The 26,015-nt window shown below is 42.2% G+C and overlaps 1 protein-coding gene across 3 annotated transcripts in view; it reads left to right on the forward strand.

Moving 5' to 3' along the window:
• The window catches only part of reep1 (receptor accessory protein 1), a 76,836-nt gene extending 58,254 nt beyond the window's left edge, over positions 1-18,582 (forward strand). The window contains exons 6-8 of one of the 3 annotated variants that reach the window (XM_052041716.1): positions 1,072-1,231; positions 11,379-11,524; positions 17,193-18,582. In XM_052041716.1, the coding sequence (XP_051897676.1) occupies positions 1,072-1,231; positions 11,379-11,524; positions 17,193-17,264 (378 nt within the window). In that variant the 3' untranslated portion in view covers positions 17,265-18,582. Of the gene's footprint in view, positions 1-1,071; positions 1,232-11,356; positions 11,525-17,192 lie in introns of those variants that run through there. The other 2 variants (XM_052041727.1, XM_052041738.1) reach the window with 2 other exon arrangements.
• Positions 18,583-26,015: the final 7,433 nt, after the last annotated feature.

Consider the following 26,015-nt stretch of genomic DNA (forward strand, 5'->3'; position numbering starts at 1 on the left):
ATCTCTCAATAATGGGAAAAAGATATTGCTTGTCCACCCTATCTATGCCCCCCATAATTTTATACACTTCCAACAGATCACCCCTCAGCCTCCGCCACTCCAGAGAGAAGAGACCAAGTTTGTCCAGCCTCTCCTGATAGCGCATGCCCTCTAATCCAGGCAGCATCCCAGTAAACCTCCTCTGCACCCTCTATAAAGCCTCGACATCCTTCCTGTAGTGAGGTGACCAGAATTTCATGCAATTCTCTAAATGTGGCCTAACCAGAGTTCTATAATGCTGTGGAGAGAGTGCATACCATTTTTGTGGTTGGGTCTAATTTAAATAGTTAGCGAGATCTTAATCTTGCCCCACTATTGACAGCCCACTGAAGCTGTAAATGTAGTGGTGCTGTTGATATTTTAAACCAGCCAACAGTCTCCTAAAGGGAATCCTCTTTTTGAAGGGATATTCTGCAGAGGTGGGTACCGTGAAATCAACCCGACTGATGGACCCACATGAAGGAACTCTTCCAGAAGGGTCTTCAGTACCTTTTACAGCCACCGCTGGCACATATTAATGCAAACAGAATGTCATCTAAATTTCCCAGGATTTCTTTAAATATTGCTGGAAATCGCCTCCCATTAACTTCCATGGATAGTGAGTGGCCAGACGGCTTGGTTTGGTTGATTGATTGAAGTTTGGTTAATTAAGAGATTTTTATTGGTAACTCTCCTGTCCTTCATTAGAGTAGTCCTAGTGATCTTTTACATCCACTTGGCACAGCAGTTTAACATCTCCTCTGAAAAATGTTACCGCTGACCATGTTGCACTCCCTTAGTAGCATACTGGCATGTCAGTCTAGATTGTTTGTGTTGAACTTACAAACTTGTCACTCCAAGCCAAGATTGCTGCCAACTAAAGCTCAGCTTACTCAATATCCCTGCTAGTTTTGATGGTTTTGTTACTTAAATGGAGCAGTAGTATGTGTACGATATACACAGAGTGCACCCCCCCCCCGACACACACACACACAAATGTCTGTACAATGGTCACAAGTCATGTGATGAAAATAACCTTTCCCTCTGCTACAGGGACAAGGAGCTCTCTCGGAGAGGCTAAGAAGCTTCAGTATGCAAGACCTGACGATGATTCGAGGAGAAAGCATTGATGATCCCACTGAACAGATAAGCAACGCACAGACCCAAGCCCAGAGTACACCACGGAACATCACAGAGACAGTCGATAACTCGGGTAAGCTTTGGTTCGAAGAACCTTCACACTTACTGGAAGATTTTAAATATAAGACAATCTCCAATAAATCCAATGAGGAAATCAGGAGAAAGCTAAATCAAAGGGTACTGAGAATATGGAACATGTTATATTGCGGATAACTTGCGTTGACTGGGGAACCTAGATAAACACGAGGAAAGGAAAACAAAAGGATATGTTTGGTCAGTAAGGTGGGAGGCAATGTACTTGGAGGTATTACTGGGCATGGAACTGTTGGGCTAAGTAGACTGATTTTTGGGCTGTCCATATGAAATAGTGCAATAATCCTACACATCCAGTCAGAAAACCCCTCGGACAGGGAGTCAGTAGAAGAAAAAAGACCACATCATCCCTTTAAAAATTTGGCATCCTTAAACAGAAACTTTATTATCATCTTTACAACTTTTTTTGTTACTTTACCCTCGTGGTTGAATGCTTTGCCAGTTTTTCCTTTGCAGACCCTGTTGGCTTTGCTTTTGTTAATCATTTTCCCAATAAACTCGTTATTGCCCACTTCCACTGTTAGATGTTACAACCACAGTTCTGAAGTCCTGACTGTTAATCTTCTCTCTCGCTGTTTATGTGGGAAGGTGAGGAAGACTGAGGTAGGCACTAAAGGAAGGTGCCCATGGCAGTCTTGTCATGTTCCATCCACATGAGTAAAGATGGACAAGGGACATCAACCTACATGTTGCTGAAGAGATTATCTTCTTCCGTGTACAGTTCACCGGAGAAGAAATTTGCAGAAACCTCCCAGGCCTTGTGCAAGCTTTTCATTTCCATTCCAGGATAGGGAAAGCTTAACCCTTGCACATTCCTTGAACATCCAGACTTCTATGTCTAGAAATTGAATGGCAGCTTTTATGATGTGCTAAATCATTGATCCATGTAGTAGTATCAGGTCCCCCAAAAAGATTGTGAGATTGGTTAAGAACAAGTGTGCTACAGCATCAGTGCAGTTTCCACCTCGAAGGGTACATTGAATGACAATTTGTGCAGGTCCTAATGGCAGCAGTATCATTGTAGCGCTGTGCAGCACTTGGAAAGGATCATCAGCCCTTAAAGGTACAAACCCTATGGCAGTTGACATTGGTATCACTCAGGCTACCCTGGGGAAGAGGGAGGCTGCGGGGAAGAGGGAGGCTACAGGCAAGTTGCGTTTCTCTGCCCCCTCTCCCAGGGTCAGCTGCCCTCCAGATCTGCTTGTCACACCAAGCCGCATCCTTGGTGCTGCCTGCAGGATGATCATTGAGACAAACATATCATTGGACCTCATTAGTTACATTCTTCAGTAACCAGTTGTTACTCGGAGCACAGGGTGACCTCCATAGATTCTGTATGAGCAGCCTCCAATGAGTTTTGTAGCTGCCTTGTGACGTTTCCTAATGTCAGCAGAGATGCAGTGTGTTGTACTTCCTGTTTATGTGACTGTTCAACATCGGCCATTTTCTGACATGGGGTCTCCAGCTCTTGGTATAAGGGACTGAAATGTGTATTGCATGATAAATTTCGCCATTGGGTGCACACCTGACCCTGGGAACACGTATGTAATCCTGGAAATCAGAATCTAGTGCTGAAGGTTTTGCTTTTTTTTCCATAACATGTTATTGTATCATTATAAATTACCCCAAATGGCATCACATTAACATACTCCTTTGAAAACGCATTCACAATTGTTATGTAGAAAAATCTCCTGGCACCTACGTACCGAGATCCCCACATCCAGCAATGATTTGAACGACCAGTTAATCTCTCGGCTGGCAACATTTTGCTACTTGTGTTTGGTTTTGATTTATGGTTCTTTGCTGATCGGGTGATGGTTTAATTTTGATTGTTGTACATTTTTCGATTGCTGTTCCTTTTTTCCCCAGTTTTTAAAAATGGCATCATATTCAATATAATAACAGGTGAGTCATAAACTGTTGGGAATAAGGCAGCGGAGCTCATCCTGGGCGCATACAGCGGGTCTGAGCCATTAATTGTGCTGACTAACTTGTTGGCTATAAGGGTGTTGGACTGAAGGATGAATTGCTATGGTAAAGCTAACACTAACATGGCCTTAGATCCTTCCAGCGCCTTTCCATTGGTGAAATAACTTTCCTGATGGCTCCACTGTAAAATGCATTGCCTAGGGTTCCCATAGGTTATAAGGCATGGGCTTGATTTCTAACCTGTGCAGAACTTATGTAATTTGAGCAGAGTTTATTTCATTTGTTTTAACTGTCCATTCACACACTCTGCTTACTCATGGAATCATACAGTAGAGAGGGAGGCCATCAACCCATTGTACTTCTGCTGGGAGTAGAAATTATCCACCTCACTGTCCTAAGCATATAACCCTGCCTTTTTTCTGTGCAAGTTTTTTATCTAATTTCATTTTGAAAATTCCAACAGAATAATGCATTCTAGATCACAGAAACTCACAGCAGAAAAACATTTGTCCTCTTCTCCTTGTGTAGATTGGTCACCAAGGGACATCAAATGAGGACATCCAAATAGAGCCCTCAGTGATTAAATAAACTGCCTTGTGTGGACTTACTTATGAAAGTGGCTACTACACAGGCAGAGAGTGGCAGATACTTCTGGGGTTGTATCTGCCAGTGGAATGATACAGGTGGAAATTGAAGGAAACAAAATAAAGCTCAGTGGTCTAGACGCTAAACTGGGACTGCCGCTATCGAAGTGTATTTGGGGAAAGAGCCAAGATCCTGAATTAGGTCTGTGTTGTAGAGCAGAAGGTGGTGTTCTAGTAACTTGTACCAGCTGATATGCAGAGAGGAACATTTGCAATAAACCCTATTCCCAGCTCTCATTATGGAGGAACAGGTATCAGTTTAAGATGGACTGACCTCTTTCTCAATCATGTTAAGACTTTCAACAACACAAGAGGAGGTGACCACTGCTTCTGTCAGAGGTTGCAAGTAACTTTCAGTGAGGTACAGGTCTGATTTAAGGTCAGAAATTAGACTCAATATTGTCAGGGAGGACATTCCAATAGAGAATGTTAGTGACATCCTGTTGTACATACGAGGCTGAAAATAGCACTTGAACCAAAAAACAGCAGATGCTGGAAACCGGAAACAAAAACACAGGTGTCTTTGACCTCCTACATTCAAGGATGGGCTCCTTCTGGCCAGGCATACTGCAGCCCTTGGGACATAGTATTGAGTTTAGCAATTTCAAGGAACCCATTTTTGTGGTTGTTCCTTTTTTTCAATTTGTCTTGTTTTAATTGGTCTCTGTATTATTTTGTCCCACCCACTTGTTTTTAACATAATTATTACCTTGATAACTGTTGTCTGCACCCTGTTATGGACATTCCTTCCACAACCCTCTACAACTTGGCGGCATGAACTTTGAGTTCTCCAGCTTCTAGTAAACCACTCCCCCTCTGTCTCTTTTCTCGCTCCTCCTGATCTACCCAGCCCCCATCTCTTTCCCCTCCTCCACCCGCTGAACCTGCCCATCACACACACACTCCTCCTAGTGGTTCCCCCCACCACTCCCCTCTGCCCTCCCCATCTCTCTCCCTCGATACCATGCTCCACCTTCCCCTCCTATCAGGTTCCATTTTCTTCAGCCCTTTGTCGCTCCCACCTATCATCTTCCAGCTTCTGGCACTATTCCCACTCTCCCTCCCCCATCTGCCTATCATCCCCTCTCACCTGAATCCACCTATCGCCTGCCAGCTCTTGTCCCACCCTTCCTTTCACCTTTTTTACACTGCTACCTTCCCTCGATCTTTCAGTCCAGATGAAGGGTCTTGACCCGAAACGTCAACCATCCATTTCCCTCCCTTGATGCCGCCTGATTCGTTGAGATCCTCCAACCTTTTGTGCATTGCTCCAGATTTCAGCATCTGCAGTCTCTTGTGACACCATTCCCTCTGTTTTCTCACTTTACCAGTTCTGATGAAGGGTCTTTGACTCAAAAGATCAACTCTATTTCCCATTGATGTTGCCTGACCTGCTGAGTGCTTCCAGCATTTTCTTTCTGGAAAGAGTATGCTGAGTCAGTGTATTAGCAGTAGCCAGTCCCCAAACATCTGCAGCATTTTCTGTAGTTTAATTTTACAAGATCCCCTTCCATTTCCAGAGCGTTACCATTTCTCAGATCAACCTCACTCTGTCACCATGAGTTTTGGAAGGAAATAAATTCTAGTGGAAAGTCCTGGTGCAGTTTAATTCACAAGTAGAATGTAAAGGGAGGAATAGGCATCAAATCACTGCTCTGCATAGAGACTGGGGAAGGAGAGGCAGCTGCTGAATTCAGAGCAGAGCCTTGTAAAAGCGAAGTGACATAGGAAGTCCATTATTAGCTGACTTCCAGGAGGAAGACAATGGAGACACTTGGCGTTAGCAACTGTGGGTAGTATAACAGGAAACAGCCAGTGGTACCAGTCCTGTCTGTCAAAGGGGCATGGGGAGGTTGGGGGAATTAATTTGGGGTGCTCTTCATGGTTGAATGTCCTGCCTAATGGTGAGTACACACTAAATGACTGCAGTGCCAAAATTAATGCATAGGAGAACCGTGTTAAATGTCCTCTTAGGATGTGACGGCCATGGGGGGAGCACTTGTCGTACCCTGGGAGGCACTGCACAGGTCCTGCAGGCAAAGAACATCAGCTGATGGACATGCCGGCTCTGTCATTGGAAAGATGGGAGGAGATGGGCATGGCGTGGGGGGGGGGGGGATGTTGAGCAGTGGTCAGCTGAGGCCTGGAGCCCAGGAGAAGCACGCTGTATGACATAGAAACATTGAAAACCTACAGGACAATACAGGCCCTTCATCCCACAAAGTTATACCGAACATGTCCCTACCTTAGAAATTACTAGGCTTACCCATAGCCTTCTATTTTTCTAAGCTCCATGTACCTATCCAAAAGTCTCTTAAAAGACTCTATCGTATCTGCCTCCACCACCGTTGCTGGCAGCCCATTCCATGCAATCACCACGCTCTGAGTAAAAATCTTATCCCTGACATCTCCTCTGTACCTTCTCCCCAGCACCTTAAACCTGTATCCTCTTGTGGCAACCATTTCAGCCCTGGAAAAAAGCCTCTGACTATCCACACGATCAATGCCTCTTATCATCTTATACACCTCTATCAGGTCACCTCTCATCCTCTGTCGCTCCAAGGAGGAAAGGCCGAGTTCACTCAACCTGTTTTCATAAGGCATGCTCCCCAATCCAGGCAACATCCTTGTAAATCTCTTCTGCACCCTTTCTATGTCATCCACATCCTTCCTGTAGTGAGGTGACCAGAACTGAGCACATTACTCCAAGTGGGGTCTGACCAGGGTCCTGTATAGATGCAATATGACAGCCTCCTGTAACTCCTGGTCTGGCCTGCATGACTAACACCGAGTTGCAAACAGATATGGGAGAGGCTCCTGGAACTGGTATTAGGCCTTGGTATCAGGAAATGGGACTGATCATTTCTGGGAAGGGGGCAGTTGGTCTCAACAATTGGCAAGGAGCATTCTGCTGAAGTAGAGTGGGTGCACTAGAGAACAACAGTTCTTGGAGTCTTGGTATTGCTATTGGTATTGGTTTATTATTGTCACTTGTACCGAGGTACAGTGAAAAACTTGGCTTGCGTACCGATCATACGGGTCAATTCATTACACAGTGCAGTTACATTGCGTTAGTACAGAGTGCTTTGAGGTAAAAGTGTAGAACAATTATAGTAAGGGTAATGAGTAGATCTGTAGAGAGCAGCTTGCAACGAGTCGCCACGCTCTTTGGCATCTGCACCATAACTGGTGAATGATCCAATCTTGAGGTATAATCGGGTCTCAAGGTTACACAGCAAGAGGTTTTGCATTGTTTCTCAGCTATAAATCTTGAACTACACAAGCATTATTCATAATTTTCATATTCATATTTTCTCATGCAGCCATTCAGCCTATCGAGTCCATGTATGTCTCAGACAAGTGACATCAGTTCCATCCCCTCCACTAATTTCCCTGTAACATTTTCCCTCTCACATTCCCATCAGCTGCAGACAGATTCTCCTACCATGCTAGGTAATTTACAGTGACCAATTAACCTACAAATCAGCATATCTTTGGGAGGTGGGAGGAAACTGGAGGCTCTTGAGTACGCCCACGCAGACACAGGGAGAATGTGGGAAATCCACAACAGACAGCATCGGAGGTCGGGATTGAACCTGGAGCTGTGAGGGAACAGGACTAATCACTGCACCACGATACCGCCCAAGCATGAAGCAGCCTGTGATGGAGTTAACAACTACTTGCTGACAAGATTGAAATTAATTGACTGCTGATGTGTGCTTGCATTATAGATTTTAACAAGTGCTCACATAATGGTGTTTATTAATAAATGGTCAAGGCAAATGAAGTTTCTCAATGAACTGATTCACAGTCCCTTTTTTTCAATTAGTAGGTTGGATTGAAGAATTGATTCTCAAATAGTTGTAAAGAATCAAGTGATGTTTGAAGGATAATCTCCTCTTTTCAGTTAACTTTATAATCTTTGGATTAATCTTAAAATATTCCAAAGCCCAACATCTGATTTTCAATGTAATTTCTGGGGTTTGGGCTTTAGTGAGTCCACATTGGAAGTAGCCCAACAGATGAAGTTATGGCTGTGTGTTTCCTTTAAACCTAACACCATCCTCTTGGATGATCCTACAGCTTTCTCCCTCTCTGTTTTCAGTTCCACCTTTCCGACTTCAGTTTCAGATTTGCTTCCATTCCACCCTGCTTTCACCTCAATATTAGATCTTTTCATGTTCCACCCATAACATCTTCTCCATCCCATAATTTTAAGCAGAAGCCTTTGACCTTGTATTTTTATAAAGAAAATACTCTGCACCGTTTAGTCGTTGCTGTGTGACCTTCTTCTCATGTTGACCAACTAAACTCATCGCTCTTTCCCCTGAGGGACATGGTGTATTGGTTTACTGCTTATAGCAGGATTGGCATTCAGACAGGCCCCTGAGCCACTACATGACTGCTCTGACCCCACTGCATGAGTGACATAGAGGCATAGACATCAAGAGATGTGCCTCAAATTCTGAACATTCAACTTTCGGTTTTCCAAGAATGGTACCCCTTCTATCCATTGATACTGGCCTGTTGTAAACAAATTTAAAGAATTATTCAACTTCTGTTTTGATTTTTCACCCAGCCTTTTAGTTTTTATTTTTAAACGTAAGAGTTTTAGGAAGATTCATCCATGAAGGACACAGCTTGTCTCCCTTGAGACCTGAATAAATGGCACTGGGATGTCCCTAAATCCTTCAGAATAGAAGACCCCAAAAGCCCACCCTGATTTGTGCTGAGATATGGAGCCTTGGTGATGTATGGAGCACTACAATTAAAATGGCCACCCCAGGGAGAGGGAAGGGAGAACCAAACAGAGCTATTGAATGCTGACAGATTTGGTGTCTGGGGGTCTTGTACTGGAAAATTAATCACAACGTGTGTAACCAAACTGCAACAAGGAGTTGGTGGACCTGGAGTTTGGAATATTTATTGCAAATGTAATTACATCATTTAACGGCTTTCTTTTCTTCTGCCTGTTTATTTTGTCTGTTCATTCTTCATCAACGTGCTGGAACGTTGTGTAAGTTCTTCCAGTCTGCATGAACTGCCTTTAGTTCAATAGACATAAAAGTAGATTCTTAACGTCTACTATGCTGGATAGCTGCTGAGTGTTACTGCTTGTGTGTTGCTGTTGAGCAGGATTAGTGCTACAGTGGTTGCAATAGTGCAATGCTTAAGAAATGGTGATGCAACAATTTCATTTTCATTTCCTTGCTTGTGGCACTGTGCTGCCAATATTATATTCTATGACATACTTTTAAAATTTATAGTCTTGATGGATAATCCAATACCATCTCAAGCTATTTGTGAGTGATTTTTAGAAGTATTTTTAGAACAGTGATTAAATGATGTTCTGTTAATCTGTACACAGAATGTTCCAGTCATTATCAAGACATTACTCTATAAATTCATTGTGTCTTTATCAGACTCTTTCAAGAACATGACCTTAATTTGTGCAATGGAATAAACATCCTTGCAGCTTGCTGTGACTATATTTGCTGTGACCAGCCATGCACACTGTTGTCATTGATGCTTATGCAGTCAGCTTGGATTAAAATCCTCCCTGCTTGTGCAGCAAGCTGAGCAGAGTTGTGTGTTTACAGTTGCAGCCGACCCAGTGCTTAATTATGTGTCTGATTAGGCAAAGCTACCATTCCCTGTGCTTGAATAAATTTCTTGGTTGAATTGTTGTTTTCTTGAGGTTGGGCATCTTGTGCCATTTTCTTCTCATCCCTCTTAAAGCAAGAATGATTTTTTAAAGTTTGCTCACACAAAGCTGGAAAGAGAATGGCACTGTAAAGTATACATACTTTACAGTGAATAAAAACATGAGTAAAGGAACATGTAGCCCCTCACACCTGTTCACCTTTCAGTAAGATCATAACAGGCCTTCTACATCAAGGTGAAAAATCCATTGATCTTAGCCTTAAAAAATTCAATGATTGAGCATCCAGAGTGCTCTGAGACAGAGAATTCCAAAGATTCACGAGCATCTGAGTAATTGGAATTGATTTATTATTGTCATGTGAACCAAGATACAGTGAAAAGCCTTTGTTTTGCGTGTCATGCAGACAGATCATGCACTGAGGAAGTAAAAAGGAAAACAGAATGCAGAATACAGTGTTGCAGTTACAGAGAAAGTGGAGTTTATAAGTAAAATTCAAGGGCTACGGTGAGGTAGATTGGGGGATCAAGAGTTCATCTTTTAGTGTATGAGAGGTCCATTCAAGAGTCTGATAACGATGGGATAGAAGCTGCCCTTGAGTCCGATGGTTCGTTCTCTTATGTTTTTGTATCTTCTTCGCATTCAAGTCTATTCAAGGCCAATCTCTTATCCTAAAAGTAGACTGCCATTTACTTAAGCAATTTAAAGGCAAAGGATATTTTGTTGAATTGTTGCATAATATGAAATGATATGGCATACAATTTCAATATCTATTGTAGGCACTAAATACAAAAAAAAGTAAAGAATACATTATGTCCAAACTTTGCTTCTATTTTAGACAAGACAACCAGATTTCAGAAGTAGTCTTCAATATATCGTGTGTTTGGTGCCCACAACAGAGGACAATTTTGTTTTGTAAAGTAATTTTATCTTATCTGGGTGTCTGGATTCATTCACCATTTTCAGATGTTTTACAAGGAGGCCTGAGGAGATTAAGAAACAATTGGGTTAATTTGGGGTATCAAGGTTCTAGGCTTTGAAAAAAGGTTAAGAAAATTGGGTTTGGAAAAGATCCTGAGTGGTGCGTTAGTTGATCTTGCAGTGGCAGAAGAAACTGATTCCGTTTCTGACCCAGTATCCTGGGACTCTTGCTGCAACACTTTGAAATGGTGCAATAGATTTGTATCCTTTTGATGTGGTTACTGGGGAATGTTTTCCAACATTTAAAATGGTCTTAGGTTGCTGCTGGGGAAGATAAAATAAAAGCAATATGATTACCTCTATGAACCCAATTTCTTTATAGGTCCTCCCCAGATTATGAACTCCTGACTTATCTACAGCCCATACATACGAACAAGCATTTGAAGGACGGGCGGGATGTATTTGCCGGCTGCTGTGGGGCCACAGGCATTTTCTGCCGTGTGGGAACTCGGTTCGTGGCTGCATTTCTGACTTGCGAACTGTTCGTGTTACGGATAGTTCACAGGAAGGGAACCTTGCCGTAACCTGGGGAGGACCTGTACATCTCAGTTTTGTCAACATTGCTTTTAGCTTTGCCTGGGACTTACAGAACCCAAACAGCCAATCAGCATAGCTACACCATGGCAGTGTCAAAACTCTACACCAGCCTTTTTCTTCTCACTCTATTGCCTTTATCATAATAATAAGAATTTCCACAGTATGTGTCAGTTCTAGAATTTAAATCTTCACTCGTTTCCCCTGAAGGATGTCATGTGTGGAGAGCTTGCAGCTTTTGTGTTTCAATGTAATGCTACTGAGTGTGCTTTGCTTTGGTCGCTAACAGCACTCCCTTAAAGTGAGCAAATAGTTCCTTTGTTTCATTTTTGTATTACTTTTCTTCATCCCTTAGCTGGTTAACTGGACATTAAAAGGTGATGAAGTAAATATTGATCAGGGTCCGAGGTCAGATGAAGAGCAGTATAAGACTAAAGCAGTAGAACATTCTGATGATGAAATAACAGGACGCATGCTCCAAAACTCCTCTAAACTACTTAGAAAGAAAAGGCAACAAAGTGAGGTAAGTTATGGGACCTGTTTGCTGAGATCGTACTCTCGAGTGAGTGAGCAAAATCGAGCCAATCGAGGTTCATCTTTCAAGGGGTCTTATGAGGGGTTTTATGACATGCTTTATCTTTCTCCAATAATTCAGCTATCTAAAATAAATTAAGCTCTGCTAAACACAAAAGTGAAGCTATGCTTTTATTTTGTCAAAATGATCCACTCAAAAGAAACTGGAAGCTCTTCGTCCAGTGAAACCTGACCGTACCCTGCCACTTAAATCCCCTCTCTTCCCCTCCCTTTCCCCATCTTCCCTTCCCTCCTCTCACACCTCTTCACCTCCCACCTACCCTTCCCCAACCTACCTGTTCCACAATTCCCACCCTACCACTTCCCACTTTCCCTTGCTCCCCATCCCTCTTCCCCTTCCTTCATAGAGGTAATGATTTAACGATATAAGTAGGGAATTGGATTGATGGGGTTGTTCTGAGAGCCGGCATAGACTCAATGGGCCAAATGGCCTCCTGCTATGCCGTGAGAAATGATGACATCAGCTGGCAGATGTGGTTACTTTTATTGATGAAGTCAGGGAAATGTACATATTTATGAAGATCCAACTGAATGCTGCTCATGTGATTCCATGTGCCTGTGATGCTGCTGCAAGTAAGTTTTTCATTGCACCTGTGCACACATGTACTTGTGCACATGACAATAAACTCGACTATGACTTTGACTTTGACCTTGTTCAATTGAACAGCAATCCTGTAAGTTACAATTAAGGGAAATCTATTAGTTGCTGAGTTGCACCTTAAATTCGCAATGTAGCTGCCAGAGTACTGATTCTAAAATACAGCCTTAAAATGAAATTGCTCAGTTAAGCCAAGCCTAAGAAAAGAATTACATATTTTAAATAACTATAAGAGGGCCACGTATGATCAACAAAGACTATAAAAAATTACTGACTGTAACCTATTTAATCACTGGGGACAGTCTGATCTCAAAGTGACTCAAAGGGTACCTGACCACAAGGATTGCTCCTGTATGGTCAATGACTGTGTGGTTCAAGAGCAGTTTCTTTAAGACAATGTCAAACTTGCCTTCTTTAGGTCAACTCCTTTCTCAAAGGAACAATCGAGGCCAGGAGTAATAAATGAAAGTCAACAAACTGCAGATGGTGGGAAACGGAAATAAAAACAGTACGAGAGGACATGGCTTTAGGGTGAAAGGGGAAAGGTTTAGGGGGAACATTAGAGGGAACTTCTTCACTCAAAGAGTGATGGGAGTGTGGAACGGGCTGCCATCTGATGTGGTAAATGCGGGCTTGCTCTTTACTTTTAAGAGTAAATTGGATAGATACATGGACGAGAGAGGTCTGGAGGGTATGGGCTGGGGGCAGGTAAATGGGACTAGCAGAATAATGTTTCGGCACAGACTAGAAGGGCCAAATGGCCTGTTTTCTGTGCTGTAGTTTTCTATGGTTCTACAGAAGGTGCTGGAAACATTCATCAGGTCAGTCAGCATCTGTGGAAAGAGAAACAGAGTTAACATTTCTGACAAAGGGTCTCTGGCCTGAAACATTAACCCTGTCTCTTTCTCCACAGATGCTGCCTTACTTGCTGAGTGTTTGCAGCATTTCCTCTTCTTATTTCAGGCCGTGAACAGTTTGGTGGTTTGGGGGGGTGGGGGGGGGGTCATGGTTACGGTTCTCCAGGTGGCAGGCTGACACCCCAACCAAGTGACCAAACATAAATTCAGAAGGTGAGCATTAGCAGTCAGTTTGGCCAGCGGGAGTGATTAGCACATCTGAGCCCAACTGGTGCTCAGTCTGTCACAGAGAGGCATGTAACTTCTCTTGATTATTGGACAGTAAGTTATATTGGTAAATTATTATTGTCGTGTGTACCGAGGTACAGTGAAAAACTTTGTTTTGCATTCCATTCCATGCAGCTCATTTCATCACATCAGTCCATCGAGGTAGTACAAGGGAAAAGCAATAACAGAATGCAGAATATAGTGTGACAGTTACAGAGAAAGTGCAGTGCAGGCAGCCAATAAGTTGCAAGGTCATGACGAGGTAGATTGTGAAGTCAAGAGTCCATCTTATTGTACAAGAGGTCCGTTCAATAGTCTTATAACAGCAGGATAGAAGCTGTCCTTGATCCTGGTGCTACATGCATTCAGGTTTTTGTATCTTCTGCTTGATGATCAAGTTGCAGTTTTATGAAACTTTGGTTAGGCTGCATGAAGTATTGCGTGAAGTTCTGGTTGTCCCATTACAGGAAGGATGTGGAGGCTTTGGAGAGGATGCAGAAGAGGTTTACAAGGAAGCTGCCTGGATTAGAGGGTATGAGCTTTAAGGAGAGGTCGGACAAACTTGGATTGTTTTCTCTGGAGCGTCAGAGGCTGAGGGGAGACCTGATAAGAGTTTATAAAATTATGAGAGGCAGAGGTAAGGCAGACAGCCAGAATCTTTTTTCCAGGGTAGAAAATGTTGAATACTAGAGAGCAACACACACAAAATGCTGGAGGAACTCAGCAGGTCAGACAGCATCTATGGAGGGAAATAAACAGTCGAAGTTTTGGGTTGAGACCCTTCATCAGGACTGGGAAGGAAGAGGGCAGAAGCCAGAATAAAAAGGGAGGGGGAGGAGCACAAGCTGGCAGGTGATAGGTCAGTCCAGGTGAGAGGGGGATCTTCACTCCATCCGCTGCAACAGCCAGGATCTCCCGGTGGTCAACCACTATAATTCCACTTCCCATTCCCATACTGACATGTCTGTCCACGGCCTCCTCTACTGCCACATTGAGACCAGACACAGATTGGAGGAGCAAGACCTCATATTCCACCTTGGTAGTCTCCAATCTGACGGCATCAACATCGATTTCTCTACCTTCTGGTAATCCCTCCCCTCTGTTTACCCTCCTTTCCCCGTTTGTCTTCCCTCATTCCTGTAGCCTCCCTCACCCCTTCTCTTTCCCCTTCACCACCCACTACCTCCCTCCTATTCCCCACCTCCTTCCCTTCATTCCACGGTCTACTGCCCTCTCCTACCAGATTCCTCCTCCTTCAGCCCTTTGCCCCTTCCACACATCACCTCTCAGCTTCTTTCATCACTCCCTTTCATCCCCCCTCCCCCACCCACCTACCTTCCCCTCTCACCTGGACTCACCTATCACCTGCCTGTGTGTGCTCCTCCTCCTCCCCCTCCCCCACCTTCTTATTCTGGCTTCTGCCCTCTTCCTTTCCGGTCCTAGTGAAGGGTCGCGACCCAAAACATCGACTGTTTATTTCCCTCCATGGATGCTGCCTGACCTGCTGAGTTATTCCGGCATTTTGTGTGTGTTGCTCCAGATTCTAGCATCTGCAGAATCTCGTGTGTCTCCAAATACTAGAGAAGGGAAAAGTTTAAAGGGGTTGTGTGGGGCAAGTTTATTACACAGATTGGTTGGTGCCTGGAACGGGCTATCAGGGGTGATAGTGGAAGCAGATATGACAGAGGCATTTAAGAGGATCTTAGGTAGGTACATAAATACGCAGGGAATGGGGGGATGTGGATCGTGTGCAGGCAGAAGGGATTAGTTTATTTTTGCATCATGCTCAGCACAGACATGGTGGGCCGAAAGGCCTGTTACTGTGCTGTACTGTTCTGTGTTCTGTACAAGGAAACAAGCCTTGCCTTATTTTTGATAATCCAAGGTCATTTTAGCTGGCCAGCTAAGGTTAACTGCCTCAGCATGGATTGGGGATTGAACCTGGAACCATCCTTTTCTTATCTCCCACTTGCACATTGGGCCTAACTGCTGAACAATGAGTGGAGCAGCTGTGTGTCTATTGGTCAGTTTAGTGGTTGAATGTAGAGTCATAGAGTCATACAGCATGGAAACAGGCCCTTCGGCCCAACTGGTCCATGCCAACCAAGATGCCCATCCAAGCTAGTCCCATTTGCCAGCGTTTGGCCCAAATCCTTCTAAACCTTTCCAATCCATGTACCTGTCCAATTGCCTTTTAAAAGTTGTTATTGTACCTGCCTCAACCACTTCCTCTGGCAGCGGATTCCACATACATACCACCCTTTGTGTAAAGAAAGTTGCCCCTCAAGTTCCTCTTAAACCTTTCTCCTCTCACCTTAAACCTATGCCCTCTAGTTCTTGATACCCCGACTCTGGGAAAAAGACTGAGCGCATTCACCATATCTATGCCTCTCATGATTTTATGCATCTCTATAAGATCACCTCTCAGTCTTCTATGTTCTAAGGATTAAAATTCTAGCCTGTCCAACCTCTCCCCATAACTCAGTCCCTTAAGTCCAGGCAGCATCCTTGTAAATCTTTTTTGCACTCTTTCCAGTTTAATAACATCTTTCCTATAGCAGGGTGACCAAAACTGAACACAGTACTCCATGTGGGGCCTCACCAGTGTGCTGTATGACCTCCCAACTTTTATACTCAATGCCCTGACTTATGAAGGCCAGTGTGCCAAAAGCTGCCTTCTTCACCCTTTCTACCTGTGAGTCCACATTCAGTGAACCATGTACTTGTACTTCAAGGTCCCTCTGTTCTACAACACTCCCCAGGTCCCTGCCATTCACTGTGAAAGTCCTACTTGGATTTGACTTTCCAAAATGCAACACCTCTCACTTATCCAAATTAAACTCCATTTGCCATTCCTCGGCCCACTTGCTCAGCTGATCAAGATCCTCCTGTAATTTTTGATTCTTCGTTGTCCACTATACCACCTATTATAGTGTAACCTGCAAACTTACTGACCATGCCTTGTACATTCTTATCCAAATCATTGATTTAGATGACAAACAATAATGGGCCCAGCACCAACCCCTGAGGCACACCATTAGTCCCTGGCCTCCAGTCCGAGAAACAACCTTCTACTATCACCCCCTGCTTTCTGCCATCAAGCCAATTATGTATCCAATTACCATCCAGCTCTCCCTGGATTCCATGCGATCTAACCTTCCAGAGCAGCCTACCATGTGAAACCTTATCAAAGACCTTAATGAAGTCCATATAAACCACATCTACTACCCTGCTGTCATTAGCTTTCTTGGTCACCTCATCAAAAACCTCAATCAAGTTCGCAAGACATGATCTTCCATGCATAAAGCCATGCTGACTACCTCTAATCAACCCCTTTCTTTCCAGATGTACGTATATCTTATCCCTCAGAATCCTCTCCAGTAACTTACTGACCACAGATGTTAGATTTACTGGCCTATAGTTCCCAGGTTTTTCTTTGCCGCCATTCTTAAATAAAGGTACAACATTCGCTACCCTCCAGTCTACCGGCACCTCAGCCATGGCTGACGATGACGCAAATATCTCAGCCAGGGCTCCCACAATTTCTTCTCTAGCTTCCCAGTGTTCTTGGATTACCTGGTCAGGTCCTGGAGACTTGTCTACCTTCATACCTTTTAAGACATCCAGCATCTCCTCTACTGTAATGTGGATGGATTATCCCCAAGACCTTCCCAAGTCTTCATGTCTTTCTCCATGGTAAAAACAGAGGAGAAATATTCATTAAGGACCTTGCCCATCTTCTGTGGCTCCACACAAAGGTGTCCCCTTTGGACTTTGAGAGGCCCTATTCTCTCTTTAGTTACTCTTTTCCCCTTAGCATACTTATAAGTTCCCTTAATATACTTATATATATATGTATGTGTTTGTTTTTATAGGCAGAGCAAAGGCACCCTAATCCACCACCCAGGAGAAGAAGTACCTCAGGCTGTAACAGTGAATCCATGTGACGCTAAGGAGCCATCTGACTGGAGTGACCTGGATTTGACCTCCTGTTTTACTGTCCTGCCTTCACGAGCCAAGCAACAAGTGACACACAGGGAACTGCAGAGAAACCACTGGCTAGAAAGTGCTTCACATTTTCTGCAGATGCCTTCAGCGACTATCCATGAGTATAATCTGCATCGTAACGTTTCTGTTTTATCTTTGTCAGCTTTCAAAATTTACATGCGGTTGTGAAACAAAATTTCAGAGTGATGCTGAAGCGATTGAAATGCTTGTAGATCCAAGATTTATGTAAGAACATTCCAACACATAGTGTTTTTGCTTTGGAGCAATTCAGAAACAAAAATTGAAAAGATTGATCAAACTCTTATTTATGTAAACAGGGATATCTACTCTACTATACACAGGTACATCTGTTCCACTACACACAGGGATATCTGTTCTTCAATATATAGGCACTTATGCTATTCTGTGTACAAGGATTTCTGTCACAGCCTGTACACAAATGCATTATGCTGAGCACTGGTGTATGTGATGTATGTATGTGTTGTACTATGCACAGGTATATATAATGTTTTGTGCACAGTATGTGCTGTCCTCTACAGAGGTATGTCAATTGCATCATTTGTAGGTGTGTCTGCTGACCTCTACACAAGTGTGTCTGCTGTGTTGTACATAAATACATTTAATGTATGATTTGAATCTCTAATCACATTGTGCACAACATTACAACAATGAGAAGACTGACCAGTCTACCAGGATGGATCTCTTTTGAATTTGCACTGTCGATGACGACAGTCAACATTTTATTTTTGCACCAAAACAGCTTTTACATTTCTTTTTCTGGATCCATTGGATTAAACAATCATTCTGCAATTCTCTACTTGCTGCTGTGTTATATTCGAGACAACACTATTCATTCAGGAAGCTTAAAGGGCTGATTTCCTCTCACTGCTTCTTCCAGTGTTTCTCCTTTGAGACAATTTGCTGGGTAGAACTGTCATTTATTGTGAAAGCATTATGTGCTCAAGCAAGGATGGAGACTGAACTGATGGAGGAACATGACTGGAGGCCATTCAGCCCCTTGAGCCTGTTCCACCATTTAGCTAGGTTATGGCTGGTCTGGCCCCTCAAGTACATTGGCCTGCCTTTGCTCCATTTTTCAATCTCAAAATGAAATTTAATATATTCCTTCCTTCGAAAATCAAGATCCGAGCTGGTAATTCCCATAACTGACTTGTCAGTTAGTTGAAGGAGCCCAGAGGGATATTATTGAATATATGTAAGTCAATATAAAGAATGCACCAATGAGTGGCATGTGTATTTCTGGGAGGGGGAGGGGAGGGGTGGGTATTGTATTTCTGTATTTTCATGCATATTTATTACATCACATTTTCTTGTGCATCTCTAATAGTGAAAATGATTGTGTGATATGGGTAACCCAGATATGGTTAACCCATCGTAACTGCTTCTCTGTAAAATTGAATAAACCTATTTTCACATCCCTGTGAACAGCATTGTTAGAGTCAGCTATTGCCATGAAAGGAAATATTGGAAAATATGAGGCAAGTGAAGCCACAGCGGGGAAGTTACATCAGGCAGCATTATTGTACAGATGTTCAATGGATTCCCATCAGCTGGTTAGTGCTTTCAGCAGCAGAATTAGGTACCATTTTGGCAAGTGATCTTCCTACTGATATTATACGGCATGCATCATTCAACATTAAAACGCAATCCTGGAAACTTCTTGGCTGCTTAAGAAAATGTATTTTCATTCCCCTTTTCACTTAAGGTATCCCTTCCCTCTGTGACGTGCATTAGTCTCTGAGCAGATGTGAAGGAAGGGGAGTTTTCAGCTGTGGCTCAGTTTATAGCAGCCATGCCTTTTAGTCAGAAGGTTGTGGATTCAAGTCCCACAGCAGGGGCTTGGCTGTGAAATTTAGGCTGAAATTCCAGTAGAGTACTGAGTGTGCTGAACTTTGGGAAGTGCTAAATTCCAGAGGAGATGTTAAATCATTGAGGTCTCTGGGGTCTAGCACAGAGGAAGGGCTGGGGCCTGGGGCAGGTCAGCCAGGATCATATTGTATGGTGTGGCAAACTTGACGGACCAGTTGGCCTATTCCCGCCTTTATTCTTGTGCTGACCTCCAAGGGAGATGTTAAACTGGGGTTTGATCTCCCTTTAAGACTATTCTGAAGAAGACCAGATGAGCTTTTCCTAGGGTTCAGACCAGTAATAATCATCCAACATCATAAGAAGTACGAGCAGGAATAGATGTTATGGCCTCTCCGGTCTCTTTGTCATCTGAAAAGATCATGCCTGATTCCCATAACCTTGGATTCACAAAAACAGGTTGTCAGGTCATTATCCCATTGATGCTGGTGGAAGCTTGCTCTGTGAAGAATTGACCACCACGTTTCTTTGAGCAACTACACTTTGAATCATCATCGGCTGTTTAAGCGCTTTGGGTTGTGCAACCGCATGGTAAGTTTCTGGGTTAATCTTTGCTCCTCACAGCCTTGCTCACAATTCGCCTTGGTGGGGAGTGGTGACAGTGGCTGAGAGGACCTATGTGCCCTCCTCTTGTTCTACAGTGCTTCAGTCCTCCAGTAAAAACTCTGATTTCTAATTCAGTATTGATTAATTATAGGGAGAAACAAAATTAAGCAAGTGAGCATTTTTATTATGATTTTGGTGCAAATGTGTTGCTGAAGTCCTCCAGATGTTTGAATCTAGAAGAGGTCCGTGAAATGATGTAAGGGTGTACTTGAGAGTGTGTTTTCCATCACATAATGTCTGAGGCATGTATTAAACCCCAGCAGGCAAGAGTATGGTTGGTGTGAAAACTGGATTTTGGCACAAATGCCCAAACCAGGCCTAAGTGGAGATGGAATACTGAAATTGAGGGTGAAGTAGGTATCCATCTGGCTTGGAGAGTTACGTATGTGTCAAAAGGTGGCTTTGAAGTCAAACCAGTGCTTTCTTTCTCAGGCTCAGATCTTTTCAAAATGAACATAATTCTATTAAGTCGCTGATGAGGATGTAAATCAGAAACAGTAATCTTACATTCAAGTGATTGAGGCAGATGAATGAATGGCAGAGTGTATCCCTGAAATGCCTCAATGGTTCCATTTCCATTGTGGATAACAATAGGCTCCAAGGAGGCAAGACAATGGACAAGGACCCTGAGCCCATGATTGATGATGTACAAGTACGCGGAAGGATAAGATTATCATTAGCGATAGTGTGTTGTACGCAGTACATTTGGTACTTTGTGGTCTTTAAAGCTTTGGAATAGCCTGACTTTGCAGTGATTTTAAAAGTTCCTACACTTGGTTGGGCCTTGACAAGTAGTTGTAGCATTTTTGAGACAGTTTTTATTACAAAGTGGTTTGTGAAAAAAAACAAAATATTTAATTAACCCTTTCCTTGCATGCTTTCCATTCAAATTTCTAATTCTCAAATTGTATGGAGCAAAAGTAAATTTGTGGAGGTTTACACTAAGTATGGGGTTTCTTATTTGGGGATGTGTTTAGTTGCTAGAACCTCCTTATATCAGGCATGGTAGTGTTTGATTAGGACTGCTTGCTTGCGTTGAATCGAGTGTACTTTAGAATTTTATTAGCTTGTCACTTAGTGACTCATTAGTTAGCTTTCGGGCAGGTTGGTGTCTTTCACGTGAGTTGGTAAAACCAAGACCCTGTCTGCTCTCCTAGGCAAAGATACTATTTGGAAATAGAGGGGGAAGTCCCCTTCTCCAATATTAACCACTCACTCAACACCCAAAAGAGATTATCTGGTCAACGTCACATTCTAATGTGCTAATTTGCTGCCACAATAATTATTTTGAAAATTAATTCATTGACGTTAAAGCACATTGGGATATCCTAATGCTGTGAAATGCACCATATAAATGCAAGTCTTTACTTCCTGGAGCAAGTGTGATCCGATCCTATAGCCAAACTCCAGGTCAAATCGCCAGCTGCTTCAGGTCTCTTGCATCTTAACCCCACATTAAAGCTTAAAACCTTTTCTCCCTTAACCTTCTGCTGGGCATCAGTTATAAGTTATGAACATATTTCCTATTTAGTAATATTGGGAGTGGTTTTCTTATCTCACTGTAAGTAGTTGAATAGTGCCATTAGGAATGACAAGTATACAAAAGACAATTTATTTGTGATAAGTATATGATTTGAATTAATTCTAATATTGCTGGTTGATTTCATATCTGGAAACCCAAGTGAAGGGCTGAGACCAGGGATGAAAAGTGGGAATCCTAAAGCTAAATCCCAAAACTCCAAGCACGAGTCTTTGGAAAAAGGTAAAGATTGTCTGCTTGTCAAGTAGGCTATATGTGTCAGTGCTAATCCCTTTGATGTAGGAAGCTTTTTCACATAATGCTGGTGATCTGCTGACCAGTTTTTGCTGTTGAGCGTGAAAGAAGCATGAAAGAAGCAGAATTCCAAGCTTGCTGTGAGGCAGAATCGTGTGCAACATAGGGAGTGGTAGAAGCTGGGGGTCTTAAAATGTCTTATGTCTTTCTATCCAATTCAATATTGTAGAAAACTGTTCATTTAAATTGTGATCTCCTTTTCTGTAACTTTCCACCAAAATGCCATAGAAAATAGCTGTTCATTAACAGCAATACCTCCTCTGTAAAACTAATCTTAAACTGGTGGATATTTTCTATTCTCTTTTGGGATGTCAGCATTTATTGCATCCATAATTGTCACTGATGCTGCCTTAAACCATTGGGGTAAAGGTACTCCCAACAATGTTGTTATGAGGCGAGTTAGCCCAGCAACAATGAAGGAATAGCACTATGTTCCCAAGTCAAGATGGTGTTAACTTGGAGGGGAAGCCTGCAAGTAGTGGCATTCCATGTGTCAATCTATTATCTTTTTAGATGCTAGAGGTCACAAATTTGACAGGTGCTGTTAAGGAAAATATCAGTAAAGGGATTAATCTTATGTTGAATCATAGTTTTGTGGAACTTCTGCTTTCTCCAACTTTACAAAAAGTAAATTGGAATTTCTTAGCCCATGCACTTTAAGAGCTGTTGTTTAGGATCCCCAATACCTGGATGTGCCAATCAGTGTCTCTGTATTGCAAGCACCTAATTGGACAATCAAACATAATGATCCAGGAGTGAAAAGAGCTCCGGAGCTGGCTATCAACATTGAAATGAGTTGTACATTTCTCAGGAGGCTGCCAAAACACTGGGATGAGAGTGATGAAAATAAGAAGGTGTAAAGACATTACTCTGATGAGAAATCATGCAAAGGAGCAAAATCATTGTGCTATGAGGATCTAAAAAAATTTAACATACTATCTAACATGGCCTTGAAGAGTTATTTATAAATCATCCTTTGTCTCAAATATGGCTTTAATTAATCAATTTGGTTTTTCTTACAGCAGCTTTAATGTGAGCCTTCCTCACTTTCTTAGCAACAACTATCACAGCTGCTTTGGTAGAGCTTTTTGTTGTCAGTTTCTGGTGTGTGATTATTTCTTTGCTTTTTCCTTTGATGTTCCATTTTTTTCTGTCTTGGTGTTTCTCCTTTGCCTACTTTTTGGCCTCTTGCATACACTTGTTGAGCTTGCCACAGACAAGATCACCATTTCTTGTTATGCCTTACAAATGACTGCAACCCTGAACTTATTCTCTGCTTAAGTGCACATTTTACAGTATGGATAGTGTTGTAATCAATGATATCAAGGTCCAAGGAAGCAACTCATTACAGCAAATATGCCTTTGTAAACTTAACTCACCATAAGTTCAACCTTGCTTCCTTTTCAACCTGAGGCCAATATTTGCATGAAAATTTCTAACTACAAGGTCATGGCTCTCAAATCCTCCCTGAGTGAACACATTTGAGGTGATTGTTGGCAAGTGTTTCATGTACCTTAAATTGACGTGATATCCATCAGTAAGGGGGTCCAATGTGGACAAGCACTTCAGAAGTTTGTTATCAATGAGCAGCTTGTCCAGCGTGCTTTCAGCAGAGCATGTGTATGCATATTTTGACTCTTGCAGGAACTGTTTGATGACTTGATCAAATTTTGACATTCTAATTATGTTCTTGGCACCCTGTGTATCTTTCCAACTTATCTTTCATGGTCTTCTCTTCCTTTATATCCAATTCTATGAACTGTTTGCTGGTGTTGGATCCACTAACGAACTTCAGCTTCAGAAGGCATGTTAAGGATCTCCTGACTATATTGATCTGCTCATCATTCAGCTTATGAACCACTGGCACTATAACCTCAAAGAGACGTACACAGTCCTCTTATCATAGGAAGTACATTAGCATAGGACTAGCTGGAGGACCAGCGTAATCAATTTCTGCGAAAAAAACTTCAGTAGAATTCTTGTTACACTCTTTTATTTCCCATTGGAGCCATATTCTTTTTGTATAGTTCCTTCTTTACATTGCTTTGGACTTCGGTTAGATATTAGGTGTCAAAATGCAGATTCCTATTTGATAAAGAAATGGATGGTAGAAGACGGTGTAAGCATCCAGCAACCAAAGTGTATAAACAGTGACATCAAGCACTGACAACCAACCAGTGCTTATATAGCATTAAACCATGTTACAGTTCACCCCAAAATATCGGGAAATCAAGCTCAAGAACTCGTGCAGATTTGTTGACATGATATTCAGTGGGGAAGGCAATGGCTTGCACAGCTTCTTATGTGCATTGTGAATGTGCTGACGTGAATCAACATCCAGAACATGTAGTTCTTTTACTCTGAAAGAGCATTCCCAAACACTTCTTGAAGCCCTTCGTAACATCGTCTACATCCATTGAGAAAGATGTGCTTGGTTAACTAGTTTATCAAACAAGGGTTCAGTGTTTAGCCTTTCCTGGGTCTGATGAAAACTAGCTAGCTCAACTCTTAAGTTCTCTGTGGTAACTTGCTTCATCACTGTAGAGCGAGAAGAATATTGCGTGTAAGCCTACAATAAATGTCTCCTGGAAGAATTTCTCGGTGCCAAGCCATATTTTCTACGACGCTGATGAGCTATCTATGAAAATTCACTGGATGCCATCTGATCATTAAAACTTCAATGCTCATTGGTGCCATGGTAAAAGGCAAGAAAAACGAGAAGCCTGGTGTCAAATTTTGTTCTCTGATCTTTAATTGTACAGCTGAGTTTGATGGAGATGAAGGAGCTGATACTCAGCCTTGAAGAATGAATGCATGACTTATGGTTGATCGTTCAGAGTTTGCTTGTGATTTTACAGTTGGCCAGCTGTGACCTGATGCAACAAAAACATTATCATTTTAGTTTCAATGCCCTGCTGCTGTTCCTGGGTCCAGTTTAGAGATAGGCAGCATGTCCTTGGTTCAAGGTTAGACATTGCCAGCTCACCTCTGAGTTCAGGCTAGATACTGGCATCCCACCCCTGGGCCCAGGCAAGAGACAGACAGCACACACCTTCCCTGGGGCCAGGTTAGACAGTCAGAAATTTCTCAGCCCTGTAAAATAGCCTCCCTCCTCCCCTGACAAATTTACTTATGGCCTGAACTCTCCCAATGCCTTTACTTCTAGGTCCTGTGGGATGTTTCTGGAAGCAGGAGCTCTGTATAGATTTTGTGAATTTGATAACAAGTTAGTGAGGCACCCTTAATGCCTTCCGTGCAATGTTGTAATCAGATTGAAGATGCTATGAAGAATATTTAATATTTTGAAGAATTATTGCATAGTCCAAGATAGAGTATTATAAAGTATGTAATAAAAATTAGAACAAATTTTATGAAGCATACGGGGAGAAAACAGGAATGTAATACTAGGGTAGATTCATCCAATGTGAATCAAACATTTGTACAGGTCCAAGAGACAAAATGTCCTCTGTGTTTGAATTTGTAAAATTTATTCCAGATGCAATGGAATCAATCTAGCCAAGCAGAGAGGTAACATTTGATTTTGAAATTACATTGTCGAAGGTTTGTACCAATAGATCATGGAAGGATAATATGTTTCCTTCCATCTCAATGAATTGGAATTTAACCATAATTTTAATACTGGTTCCCTATTTACTGCATGTTTGGAAATCTCAGTGCAAATATTCAAACAACCAGGGTTTGATTTGAATGCACATTATCTGAATTACTTGTCAAATAACATGATTACCATATCACATACTTTAATAAAGACAAAATGGAAAACAAAATACTAACCTCATTGATACCTCATAGAACTAGAACCTGACATTAGGCTAAACCATGGCCCAAATGCAAGGGGTAGTGATTCAAAGTGAATGTTTGGGCAGAGATGAAGGAATATTTTAAGCTCATCCCCATGGAATGGATGTTGAAATAGAGAAGTAGACATTTAAAATAAGGCTGGAAGAAATGTACATTTTTTTTGGATGGATGAATCTTTTCTTATCCTTTTTCTGATCAAACAGGTTTCCTCACTGATATAGATTTCTTTTCAACAGTTTAAAAAGATACTGACTTTAGATTCCAATATGCTTCTAATTAGCAAACTAAGATGTAACTGCAATTTTGCAGTCACCTATGCGTCAGGAGGATTTGTGTGGTATTAAGTGACAGGTGCAGATAAATAATTTTAAAACACGTTGTAGAAGAGATTTCAGTAGCTTCTTAATTTTCAATGGTCCATGAAAGAATGGAGAGGTTCTTGCAACTCACAATTTAATTTAATATTCACTTTGTGCCTAAATCACTCTATGGTTTCACCCTTCCTAATCTCTAAATTCCTCCAGGCTCTCCCACTTTTGAA

Source organism: Pristis pectinata, chromosome 2 (genome assembly GCF_009764475.1).
Source record: "Pristis pectinata isolate sPriPec2 chromosome 2, sPriPec2.1.pri, whole genome shotgun sequence".
Lineage (NCBI taxonomy): Eukaryota > Metazoa > Chordata > Chondrichthyes > Rhinopristiformes > Pristidae > Pristis > Pristis pectinata.